The sequence below is a fragment of the Ananas comosus genome, unplaced genomic scaffold (assembly GCF_001540865.1).
Source record: "Ananas comosus cultivar F153 unplaced genomic scaffold, ASM154086v1, whole genome shotgun sequence".
Lineage (NCBI taxonomy): Eukaryota > Viridiplantae > Streptophyta > Magnoliopsida > Poales > Bromeliaceae > Ananas > Ananas comosus.
This window is the reverse complement of record NW_017891467.1, coordinates 4938-17637: the sequence shown is the minus strand read 5'-3', so window position 1 is coordinate 17637 and position 12700 is coordinate 4938. Positions and strand designations below refer to the sequence as shown.

General features: G+C 36.7%; 2 protein-coding genes across 2 annotated transcripts; one reads left to right on the top strand and one right to left on the bottom strand.

The window, feature by feature from the left end:
• Positions 1-1415: 1415 nt before the first annotated feature.
• Positions 1416-4734, bottom strand: LOC109704954 (shikimate kinase 3, chloroplastic-like). The gene is made up of 10 exons (XM_020225712.1): positions 4193-4734; positions 3739-3797; positions 3542-3596; positions 3371-3443; positions 3178-3265; positions 2952-3034; positions 2734-2863; positions 2345-2423; positions 1914-1978; positions 1416-1812 (listed from the first exon to the last, which is right to left on the bottom strand). The coding sequence occupies exons 1-10, from the start codon at positions 4419-4421 to the stop codon at positions 1702-1704; spliced, it is 972 nt and encodes a 323-aa protein (XP_020081301.1). The 5' UTR covers positions 4422-4734; the 3' UTR covers positions 1416-1701.
• Positions 4735-8551: 3817 nt separating this feature from the next.
• On the top strand, positions 8552-12257 carry LOC109704953 (pentatricopeptide repeat-containing protein At4g39530-like). The gene has a single exon (XM_020225711.1). It carries the CDS (start codon positions 8662-8664, stop codon positions 11119-11121), a length of 2460 nt encoding a protein of 819 aa, XP_020081300.1. The 5' UTR covers positions 8552-8661; the 3' UTR covers positions 11122-12257.
• Positions 12258-12700: the final 443 nt, after the last annotated feature.

The window sequence follows — 12700 nt, the reverse complement described above, 5'->3', positions numbered from 1 at the left end:
TTCTCCTCCGCCATGGATTCGCTCTCGTTGGGGGAGAAGGAGAAGGAGAAGGAGAAGAGAAGGGGGAAATGGTGAGCGGTGTGGTATGTGTGAGCGGAGCGTTCGCTAGGTTTTAAGTAGGATTCTTCGATAGCATCGGAATGTATCATAGAAAAAAAAAAAAAGAAAAAGAAAATGGAAAGGTTAATGGACGTGATTTTGACACGTGTCAATCGATCTCTTCCGGATGCTTCTCGTGTATACCTCTTTTGCAATTTTTTTATACCCTGTTTGGTTCCTGTTTGGCTCCGGGATAAAGGGATAGCGACGGAATAACCTCTTATCTCCTTTTATATTTAAATATTATTTTTCGTATAAGAATAAGTTGGTATAATTTGGTATAAAGTATACATTTGAATTTATTGTTTCGTCCTTACCTCTCAAACAATCGATACCAAATTAATTAAATATATTTAAATTATTTATTAATCTAAATAATATTAAATTGTTATCTTTGGATAATCCGCTGATTAAGGCACCGAGTTGGAATAAATTATTTTTGTAATATTTAATTTGATATAAAAAAGTTTTATTGTGATTGAATATTAAAAGCGTTAGCATATCCCGTCTTCAAATTATATTTTTAAAAATAAGATAAATTATTTTGTGCATAAAATAAGCTATTTTATAAAATATCAAAATTATCAATATCAATATATTTAAGGGGTAAATTAAAGTCTTATACTATAATTGTGTTAAAAAAGTTATATTTAAAAGTTATTATTAGATAACTTATTCCGATTATCAAAAACAAGACTACTATTTAGAGGGACTAGAAGTTTTTTTTTTTTTTTTTTCTTTTTAGCATCGCTAAAATATCATTTGCTTCTTGGGACGAAAGATGAAAATATAATTTTCTTATTTTTCTAATGGAACTATGAAGATTCATAATCTAGTCTCTCTATTCTAATCATGTGGTAGATGTGATTTACTTATGAAAATAAATAAATTATGTTTTTATTGTATTTCTTTTGTAGCAATACTTACAATTTTTAGAATTTTGAATGATGCCAATCTCTGTGAATCTGGAAACTCTCAGAATCAAGGGAGAATAGAGTTCTCCATTTTCTCTTTTTTCCGTGTCTTAAAGATCATATTCAACTCCATATATAGGTGATGTTTTTAAAAGTAATTTTGATACAAGTTGATAAGAATTATTACATTTAGCTAAACTTAGATAGTAAATTTAAAAATCTTTTAATATCACCAGAAGTTATTTCTCATTGCTTTTCCACAACCCCTAGATTCTATTCTCTTCCTTTTTCATCCTCCAAAATTCTCCATCTTTTGCGAATTTCCTCTCTTTATAGATCAACAACATTACTTAGCAAAGGATGTTGCATGATACTGCAACAATTCAGCTAAATAATTATCCATCCAGCAATATAATTTGATGTTTTCACTTACCAGTTTAATTGCACCATGATCTAGAGGACATCGCTTTTCTAATTTACTATTCAACAAATGACTCTCTAATTGAAGATTTTCTTTTCTTTCGTACATGAAAGAGTTTTCCACGTCTTCTCTTCATTACCCAAACTCGCAATCGATCCATACGACGAGAAAAGCAGAAAATGTTAATTGTAATCTGAATCAATAATGAGAAACAAAAAGGCGTATAGGCCGCGTATTTCCGCGAATGGTATACACCCTTGCATTCGTTTACAAACAATACATTTCTTCAAGGTTGTCTCCGTGGTTCAAATCGGAAGGCACGAAAAATTTTTCAGTTGACACCTCCTCAAGTAGAAGTGTCTGGATCTTCGAAAGAACCTGCCATAATAACAAGGAAAAGTGATGCTTCAAGTCAGAGAACTTAAAAGATCAAGGGAATGTAATATGGAAAAAGAAACAAGGTAGGGAATCAATAGTACCTCAATTGCAATATCTGTTGGTGTGAGCAAAGATACATCACCATGGCTTTTTTTTGCGGCGATATCTGCAAATGAAAAGCAACCATTTAACATGAATCATTTAGTAGCATCGCTGAAGAAAGGGTCTGGAAATTTTATCGGTCTCTTTGATTGGCCAACTAAGAACAGGAGGAGACTCGGATTGAATCTGAGATATCAAGAACTGAAATAATATGACAAACGTAGGCCCTAACTTGCAATGGCTTACAGGGTATATATGGGAAAGAATCATCCATGTATAGACGTATTAAAATGTGTGATCGCGTTTTAATACAACTAAGGGGTAGTGCTTAAGATATGCATATAGGACAATATCTTTGGAGCAGTTTGAGTGTGAGTTGAAAAAAGAATTTTCTTACAAGAACAAACAAGAACTGAGAAAGCACACTTACTTCGGAGGCAAATTCTGACATGTGCGTTAGCATAGGCATCTTTCCTCTCTTCAGACAGAGTGCTGAGCCTTATCAAAGCCTGAAGACCATAACCAAGCGAAAGTTAAGATGCGACGACATATCTTTAATCTAGCCTCTCAAGAGTATTAACCACATGCAAGCTAAAGTTTCCGAAGGAGGATGAAGTGATTTTCTTTGTTAATATCTTATATCGAGATACCAGACGACTAAGGATTTGATGGTCCGTTCACCATTAGCATGATATAGCATAATACCTTATATACTAATAGCATTTTGCTGAACTAGGTGATAAACATGGGATGGAACAAATTTATTATCAAATCATAGATGATAGAGAGGAATATAAAATCATTTGCCGAAATATCTACCTTTGTGTATGGATCACCAGGTTCCTGATGCAGAAGAGGCCGAGAAGCAGTCCCAACTGCAGCAATCCGCCTCGCTAGAGCTTCTAAAGGAACATCTAGCCAGACAGTTACTCCCTGTCTCATATATTTCCTGGAATTTCAACAATTCACTTCCTTAGATTTAAGAAAACAGTATCTCAGGAGCTAAGATAGCTGAATATTGTACTTCTATGGATTACCAATTGATAGGTCGAATGACAGCACCACCTCCGGTTGCAACAACCAAGCGACGCATTGATGACAAGTCCTTAAGTACATTACTCTGATCAAGGAAAAGAAAATCAAGCACATATGAGGTGTAAATATTATGAATTAGAAAAGAAAAACATATTAAGTAATAAGTTTGGCACATAACCACTTTTAAACTCCTTACTGAACAGGGAATATAATTGATGAAACTAGTACCTCGTTGTCTCTAAAGAAAGCCTCACTATAATCCTTGAATATTTGGGCAACAGAAGAAACACCCACAGCTTGCTCTACCAGCTTGTCACTGCACAACCAATGAATAATAAATTGACATCCCCCAAAATTACATATACTGTTGAACAATTATCCAGAGAAAACAAAAGCATGACATGTTGAATATACCACAAACCTGTCAAAAAAGGAGTATCCTAAAACTTCTGAGAGGATCTTCCCCACTGTAGTCTTACCAGACCCCATCATACCTACACAAAAAGAGTACAAACCATTGATAACTTGACGCGATAATGCGAGAAATTACACAAACAAAATGTACTCGTAATTCACTATTCCGGAGACTAACCAACTAGATATATACAGCGACTGTTCAAATGTGAGGCAACGTCTTCCGACTTCCTCTGAAGTATACAAACATCAATTCCGATCAATGACCAAGAAAGAAAATGTCCACAAAAAAAATCATTAAAGAGAACTTGTTTCCTTTGGAGGGAGTTAATCCAATATCAAAATAACAGTTTTGAGTCCGATGATAAAGCATGCCTTTAAGATAAGAGCCTCGTCAACAGCTGCATGAAACTTCTCTGACACTTTGGCTGATGCTACATGACATAAAATGGTAAGATTAATCAGAAACAACACAACAATGGACTCATCATGTATAGATTACGAAAAAAATATAAAATTTAACCTACATAATCACCAAACTCTTGATATAAACAGAACCTCCACCAAAAACCATTTTCTCATAAGTTTACAAAATTCACAAATGTAATTTCCTCAGAAGTTTACAGTTTCTTTGCCACCCTATAACTCCGATATTAGGGTCAGTTGCACCCGGAAATTTTGTCGAAAACTACTGGTTTCAATTGGCCAAACAATAACAACACTCACAAAATATCTTAAAACTTGGATTTTTCCAGCAGAGCACCCAGTGAATCATTACAATTTCTGTATTATAAATAAGAAAACAAAAATTTCATATTCACCAACTCACTTCCGGATTTTGTAGAACAGCAAGAAATCTTCAACTCAACATGCCAATGCCGATTCCGATTCCGATCCAAACCCTTCCCCAACCTCGAATCTCTACTACTATTAAGAGTGTTTAACCTATCCCCGCCACATCCCCGCGGCAAAACTAAGAACCCTAGCGGATTCCTCCGCGGGTTCTCGCACCCAATCCATGGACTCGATTGCAACCTCAAAGCGGTCCCCGACTCCATCGCAAAATCAAACCTTCACCAAAATTCCACTGAAAAAGATAAATTCTAAACGACTCCCCCTTGCTTTAATTGGTTGAAATAGAAATTAGATTCAAAAAAAATCGGAAAAAGAATCAAATCACAAAGGAGCTGAAACGAGAATGGTGATTTGATGGGGAAGAGGGGGTTCGATCGAAGAGAAATTGGGGGAAATTTGAAGGTGGATGGAGGAGTGCGCTAGGGATTTGAGGAGGAGCTCGCGTTCGCGGCGCATTATAAGGCGCGAGCAGCGCACGTTAGCCTCTGTGGACTTGGGACTAAGCGGCGACGCGGATTTTTTTTTTTTTATTTCGGATGGCTTCAAAATTGCCATTATGTTCTAAATTGACAACTTTACCCTTATTATAATTGCAAATTCTTTAAAGGTAGAGAGGGGATCATTCCGTACTTATCTATAAAGTGGAGGGTGATTTCGTCACTGAAGTTCTGTGGTTGGTGGGTTCTCGGTCTAAGGAGAGAGAAAACATCTGCCACGTTTGACCACATGACTCCAACTACCGCTCCTGATAAACGGATAAACCGCATAGAGAGTTTCTTATGCGGCGTTAAATCAACCGTCCATCTGAGCTAACCGATTGCCTGAGCTAGATGGACGCGAGGGATCAACTTGGGAACTCGCATTGGAGTTTCTATGCGTTTCGTAGTATGCGCTTCGATGGGCAACTGGGGGAAATAAATAGATGACGTGGCCGATTGCAATCAATGGTATCGTGCCACGTAAGCCTGTAGATTCATTCTGCTGTAGCCTGTTCGACACGATGCAGCTGATTTCGGGTGTGGGAATGGGAGGGGGCGACTAGACCGGCGCACATCCAAAGACCGTACAAATTTCTTGCTAAACTCGGTTCATCCGTAAAACGCGCGCCTTCATATTACAGCCGTTCATCCCATCTCATGGACGGTTTATTTATGGCGGTGTTCAATTATAAGTGTATACCATGGACCGTGACAGGGTATGAACCACGATTGTGAGCCCACCAATTAAAGAAAGGCAAATAATTGCAAAAACTAAGCTGGCACTTGTGGGTCACGACCAACCGCATGCGGAATATTATACGACGTGTTAATTGAATAGGATGGAATTTTCTTTTTTTTTTAAAAAAAAAAAGAGAAAAGATTAAAGGGTTGGGTTGGCTAGTGGAGAACACGCTCTGATCCAAGTGAAAAAAAACAAAAAAATATTGTTGATAGATAAATTTATTGATTTTACTTCTTTATTAAATAATTTTGATTGAATTTAATTGTAGAAATAATTGTATACAACACTCTGTTAACATATCGAATAGCAAATATATATTCTTACAAAGTTTAAAATTTTATTTTTATTCCTACAAAAATTCAGTAATATTCATATTTGTCCCTCTAGTTTGTTACTGATATAGCACTATTTATTTTTTAACAACAATTAAATAAAATAACATGTTTGCCCTCACAAATATATCCCTTCAAAAAACCTAAACGTTAGAATTATATGAAAATGTGCTCCCAAAAAATATTTTATCCAATAATATTAGGGGGATAAAAAAGTTAATTTAACTCATTCACTAATCAGAATGAAGTATTTCACTCATGGTAAACTATATTTTTCCGATGAATCCTAACAACAGAAAAAATATTTAAAAACGATAGAACTTTTGCAAGAGTAAAAATAAAAAATTAAAATTTTATATGAATATATCTGCTATTCAATATGTTTACAGAAAACTATATATATACAATTAAGCCTTAATTATAATACAACACAAATGATTATAAATGGTTGTAAATTTTGCCATAGAAATAAAATCAGAGTCCATCTAACTATGAACTGATCCATTTGGTCTAGAGGTGGAGGTGAGATTTTGACCTCAAGGTTTCTAAAATTCTAACACGATAATTTTTAATGAAATTTATTACAATCAAAGGTACTATTTATATTATTATGAATGATTACGGGGCTGCTCAGATTTCAGAGCACATGCTTTTGATGCTTTCACACGTGTGTCGCACATTTTATTTTTTGTATCTTTTTTTTCTCAAAGATATTCGCTTGTCACACTTATTAATTTGTGTACAAAACGGTGTAAACCTAGCTAAGTCTCATTACCTGGCGAGAAAGATGTAATATCTAATTATTCTAGTCAATAGTGATAAATATTATTATAGTTTAAAGGATCTAAGAACACGGCCAACTTTTTACGTTGCTGATACTTTGAAAAATTGAGTGAGTTTTCGAAAGAAAAAAAACGAAACAAAAGTATTAATTAAAAGCTGCTTTTTAATAAGCAGGGGCGAAACTAACAATGTTGAAGTTTGGACCAGACTCAGTCCAAGTTAAACATTGATTGAAACATTTATGTAATTGAAAGATTAGTTGAGGAAAATAAGAGGTAGAAAGAAGAAGAAAGAGCAGAAATGTTGGACTATTCGAGGATCTTTAGATTCAAATTCGATTCAAGTTTGGTGTTTGGTACCTGAGACCCAAGTTCGAATTCTAATTGATTCACATTTCCAGCTAAGTTTATTTCTAATGAAATAAACGAAGCGAGTAGCGTGCTACCTATCTCTCTCTCTCAAAAAAAAAAAAAAAAATCGATTCAAGTTCAACCTTCGATTGAGCTTATTCGCTAACCGGTTAAGTAAACTTGTTCCTCTAAATCCGATCCATTTACTCTTCAATCTAGTTTAATTGATTGGTCGAGTTGACCTCAATTGCTCAGATAGAATTTACCACTCTAATTATCTCTTTGGTTTCCTTAACTCTCATTTTAATCTAGTGATTCCCCAGTACATATGCTTGGTCAGACTCTTTTTTTTTTTTTTTTTTTTTTTTGGGGTCTAACATTTTGCAAGTCATATACACCTTGAGATTTCAATCAACAAGGAGTATGAGATAAAAGTTATGCTCAGAGCATCTCAGCACAGCATGCTACTATTAATTTATAATATTGGAAAAAAAATTAGTAATATATACTAAATTTGTTAACGTCCTATAAATATTAAATGTTTTATTTATTTTTGTTACTTACTAAATTAGATAATACCTAATTTGTTAAGTATCAAACTAAAAAAAAAATATTGAATTTAAATTTAATTTTTGAAGTTGGTATTGTAATGTAAAATTTTAATTTTGAAATTGATATTAAACTTTTAAATTTTGAATCTAAATTATACTTTTAATCTTAAAGCCAACTTTTATTTTTTGATTTAAATTGAAATTTTGAATTTAAATTTATTTTAAATTTGTGTCTTATATTTTAAAAAAATTGAATTTGGTTTATACTTAAGTTTTTTATGTAATTTGAATTTCAACTATTGTTATAGGTATTTGAAAAGAATATAGTATTCTTTTTTTTTTCTTTTTTGAGAAAGGAAGGTAGCACGATACCTATTTTATTTTAAATATATAAATTTAGCTACATAGAGTGAGATAACTAGAGCCTCAAAAAGGCTGAAAAAATAAAAAAAGAAAGAAGGTAACTAAAGAGAGAAAATGACACACGAACACTAACGACCAAACAAACACCTAGCTCGACAGAACTTAGTCTGCTTCTTTGCCAACACTCTAATACGATGGGCTGTAAAGGTAACGTCAATCGGTAGATTTTTAAAAATAATATTGTTTCTTTCGTGCTAGAGCATCCACCAAGTGACCGCCATCAATATCTGAACCTTCAAAATGTCGGTCTGCGGACGCCATTCCAGTAGCCGCCCCTAGACGAAGGAGATATCCTCAATAATGGAGAAGAACTGGGATTCTCCAAAGTGCGGGAGAAGAAGAAATTTACTAACAACACACCCCACTAGCAGGTGATCAACTATATCGAGCTCCGCACTACACATAACACAGCTGTTATTCTCCGACCGCCCCTTTTTGGACCAAAATATTTCGTAAAGACCAAAATACCCTTTAAATAGATAGTTGGTGAATGGTATCTATGCCTCAATAGAAAATCACGTCTATAGTCAAAATTTACATCTCAATCATTTATTAAGAAAAATAAATAGTCAAAATTTATATGGTGTATTGAAGTATTGCTCTAATAATTATAGATGGTTATTACATATTAATATGTGCATTATTATAAGGAACCTTTGTGGAGTCACAACCCTTGAATATTTAAGCAGTGTGATTTGCTTGCACCGGGCGCCAAATTTTTGTGTGAAGGGTCCTCAAAAATAACCTCAAACTCTCAATGAGCTAACTAGCCGTTGGGCCTGTATGAAATTTAAACCCCCACTTCAAACCCTGTACTCGAAACCCCGGACCCTCGCCCATCTCCTACAAACATGCATCTCCAATCAAACCCACCACCTCCACCTCCACCCCATCCACGCCCAATCCATCGTCTCCGGCCTCCGTGCCGATCTCTTCCTAAACAACCTCCTCCTGAACGGGTACTCCAAATCCGGCGGTATCCGATCGGCACGCCAAGTGTTCGATCGAATGCCTCACAGAAACTTGATCTCTTGGTCATCCATGATCTCCATGTACGCGCAGCAGGGTCGCGAGGAAGAGGCCTTTTTGCTCTTTTCCCGCTTCCGGAGTTCCACTTCGGAGAGCCCGAATGAGTTCGTTCTCGCTAGTGTGATCCGCGCCTGTGTTCAATCAAAGGTCGCTAATTTTGCTAGCCAAGTCCAGGATCTTGTGATAAAATTGGGGTTTGATATCGATGTCTATGTTGGTACAGCGTTGATCAACTTCTACTCTAAGTTTGGATGTATGGATGAGGCTATGTTGATATTTGGTGAGCTCCCGGTTAGGAATTCGGTGACTTGGACGGCGGTAATCACAGGTTATTCACAAATCGGGGAGAGCGATGTGTCCTTGAAACTATTTAATTTGATGAAGGACGAAGGAGTTCGGCCCGATAGATTTGTCCTTTCAAGCGCCATTAGCGCTTGCTCTGCATTAGGTTTTCTCGAGGGCGGGCGGCAAATCCATGGTTTTGCGTATAGAGTTGCTACTGAAATGGATGTTTCCGTGAACAACGTGCTAATAGATTTATATTCCAAGTGCTCAAAATTAACGATTGCACGCAAGTTATTTGATTCAATTGTTGTTAGGAACCTTGTCTCATGGACTACGATGATCGCGGGGTACATGCAAAATTCTTGTGATAATGAAGCGATGGCCTTGTTCCTCGAAATGAGTCGGTTGGGGTGGCGGCCCGATGGTTTTGCTTGTACAAGCGTATTAAGCTCGTGTGGCTCTCTGATGGCTTTACAACAAGGGAGACAAATACATGGTTATGCAATTAAAGCTAACTTGGAGTTCGACGAGTATGTGAAGAATGGCCTTATCGATATGTACGCCAAATGTAGCTCTTTAACTGAGGCGAGGGTTCTATTTGATGTCCTTGCAGAAGATAATGTGATTTCTTACAATGCTATGATTGAAGGATATGCTAGTCATGAGGAGCTTGTAGAAGCATTTGTTCTATTCAATATCATGCGATGTCGCTCGTTGCCCCCAACCCTGTTGACTTTTGTTAGCCTTCTCGGTGTGTCGGCATCAGCATCAGCTGTGGACTTAAGCAAGCAGATTCACGGCCTTATTATTAAAGAAGGAATATCACTGGACCTTTATGCCGGTAGTGCGTTAGTTGATGTTTACTCAAAGTGTTCATGTGTTGAGGATGCAAGAGCTGTGTTTGATGAAATGAGTGAGAGAGATATTGTTGTATGGAATGCGATGATTTTTGGGTACACCCAAAATGAGCAAGGTGAACAGGCCCTTAGACTCTTCCACCAGCTACAAATTTCTGGAATGATGTCTAATGAGTTCACTTTCGTTGCCCTGATAACTGTTGCGAGTAACCTGGCAAGCATGTTCCATGGCTTACAGTTTCATGGCCAGATCATAAAAGTAGGCGTAGATTCCGACCCTCATGTTTCAAATGCTCTCGTAGACATGTATGCAAAGTGTGGTTGCATCAAAGAAGCTTGGCTTTTGTTTGAGTCAACTTGTGGGAAAGATGTCGTGTGTTGGAACTCCATGATTTCAAGATGTGCACAACATGGGCTTGCCGAAGAAGCTCTTAAAGTTTTCCAGATCATGAGACAGGAGCAAGTAGAACCAAACTATGTGACGTTTGTTGGTCTTTTATCAGCGTGTGCCCATGCCGGGCTCATCGAGGAAGGACTTTACCATTTCAATTCTATGAAAGAAAAATACGGAATTGAACCAGGAATGGAACATTATGCTTCTGTAGTTAGCCTTTTTGGTCGTTCAGGTAAGTTGAGGGTGGCGAAGGAGTTCATAGAACAGATGCCGATTGAACCAGCTGCAGTGGTATGGAGGAGCTTGCTTAGTGCATGCCGAGTGTTTGGTAACATTGAAATAGGAAAATATGCCGCTGAAATGGCTTTGGCAGCAGACCCCACAGATAGCGGGCCTTACGTTTTGTTATCGAACATATTTGCTTCCGAGGGTATGTGGGTTGATGTCGAGAAGGTGAGAAAGGGAATGGATCATATTGGAGCAGTGAAAGAGCCTGGGTACAGTTGGATTGAAGTGATGAAGGAGGTGCATGTATTCATTGCAAGAGGGAGAGAGCATCCGCAGGCCGAGTTGATCTATTCAGTTTTGGATGGGCTGACAAAATTATTGAAAGGCGTTGGTTCTGTCCCTGATATCTCTGAACTTCAGTTGTTTGACGAGGATGATGGACTTCGCTAGCTCAAGCTTCTTTGATATTAATATAAACTTATGCTCACAGAGGTTGCGGGATGTTTATTTTACTATTTATTCCGTGAAATCCACTGAAATCGGAGGGAAAGTATAGTCGCCTTGACGCAACATCATGACTTGTTTCTAGTGGTTAAATCTTAATGGCCTTTGTCAAGCAGGAAAGATTCAAGTTCTATAAAGAAAAGTTTTTCCAAATGATGTAAAGTAGGAAAGACTGAAATTCGTCAACTTTTCATTGAGCATTGAGTTCTATTTTGTATTGTATTTTAGTTAGCATGAAGGTAGAAAGCAAATCTTTCAAGCAATGCGAATGAGAGGCATCATGCACTTCAAATTCTGGAGTTAGCAACATTTGTATGTTAGAAAGAACCTGTTGGAATTAGAGGGTAGCGGAAACTTACAAACTGGATAACCATCATATTTAGGAACTGAAATCAGATTGGGTTGCTTGTTTTACTAGCCTTTTTGGATCGTCCTTTTCTCGATGCTTCTGAATGCAAACCAACTTTCATTTCCTTGAGGACATTGCTGAAGTGATTGATGTCTATGTCTTCATGCACACTTCAGATCCACCAGTGGCATATTTTGTACCTCATGTTTATGGTCCCAGGCCGAAACAAGGACCAGCACACCAAGCCTCTCTTCAAATTGCGTTTTGGGTCCGCAGACAGGTACCTTGCCTGGCCCAAACCTTGATACTTAATTTATTTTTGCCTAAATCTATTGAAAGTTGAATGCGTTCATTTTTCACTATCAACAGTTGTCCATTTGAATGGAATCTCAATGATTTGCTCGGAAATGACATTGGAATTTTTGAATTTGGCTTGCATAGTCACAAAAAGATGAAAGGACCCTGTGATATTACCATTTAATAAGAGACTTATTGAAGATTTTCACAACAGAATTGACAAGGACATGCTGAAACAGTTTAAATTAGTGACTATGCTTTTGTTAGGGTATGATTGTATGATCTAGAGAAGCATTGAATGCTAAAACTCAGTGAACTTATCGGTAGTCGGCAAGCGAGCAATCAACGCTAGAGCGACTTTTTTTCTTTCTGGTTTCTGATTTGATATTCCAAATTGTTTTCTCTGATTAATACATGTTATGAGATTTTAATCGTTTCTGTATCGACTAATTCGCGGTTTCCTCTCTTTTCTGATCTAAACTATCATTGACCATGATTTTCCAAGCCAGCTGGCTGGGAATTGGGACAATTTTTGTTTGCTGTTCATTTCAGACAATGAATCAGGTGTCTGCAGTGAAAAGTAAGACCTTCTGACAGGTTCTCAATCTGCCATAAAAAAAGTAGGCCAAAAATTGCTTCTGTTTATGAGAGTGTGACTTTAATTTACTGTCCAAATTTTACTGCAGAATCATCAGAGAACAAAAAAAGAAAAAGAAAAATGAAGAAGAGTTGGAGAAAAATCTTTCTGATTAATCCTTTGGTTCATGAATCATTGATGAAACAAAAAACGAGTTCTAAATTCCTAATCCCTTTTTTAACGAACTGCACGGAGAATTGCTCTGCATCTCACAGTCAAAGGTGACAAAAAGAGAAAAAAGA

What these genes read in the sequence shown, in the direction of transcription:
- LOC109704954 (XM_020225712.1), bottom strand. Translation starts at nt 4,421, where the DNA reads ATGGAGTCGGGGACCGCTTTGAGGTTGCAATCGAGTCCATGGATTGGG. An exon ending in CTTTCTTTAGAGACAACGAG is followed by an intron (nt 3,035 to 3,177) that starts GTACTAGTTTCA and finishes TTCCTTGATCAG; the next exon opens with AGTAATGTACTTAAGGACTT. An exon ending in CTGGTGATCCATACACAAAG is followed by an intron (nt 2,424 to 2,733) that starts GTAGATATTTCG and finishes TATGGTCTTCAG; the next exon opens with GCTTTGATAAGGCTCAGCAC.
- LOC109704953 (XM_020225711.1), top strand. Translation starts at nt 8,662, where the DNA reads ATGAAATTTAAACCCCCACTTCAAACCCTGTACTCGAAACCCCGGACC.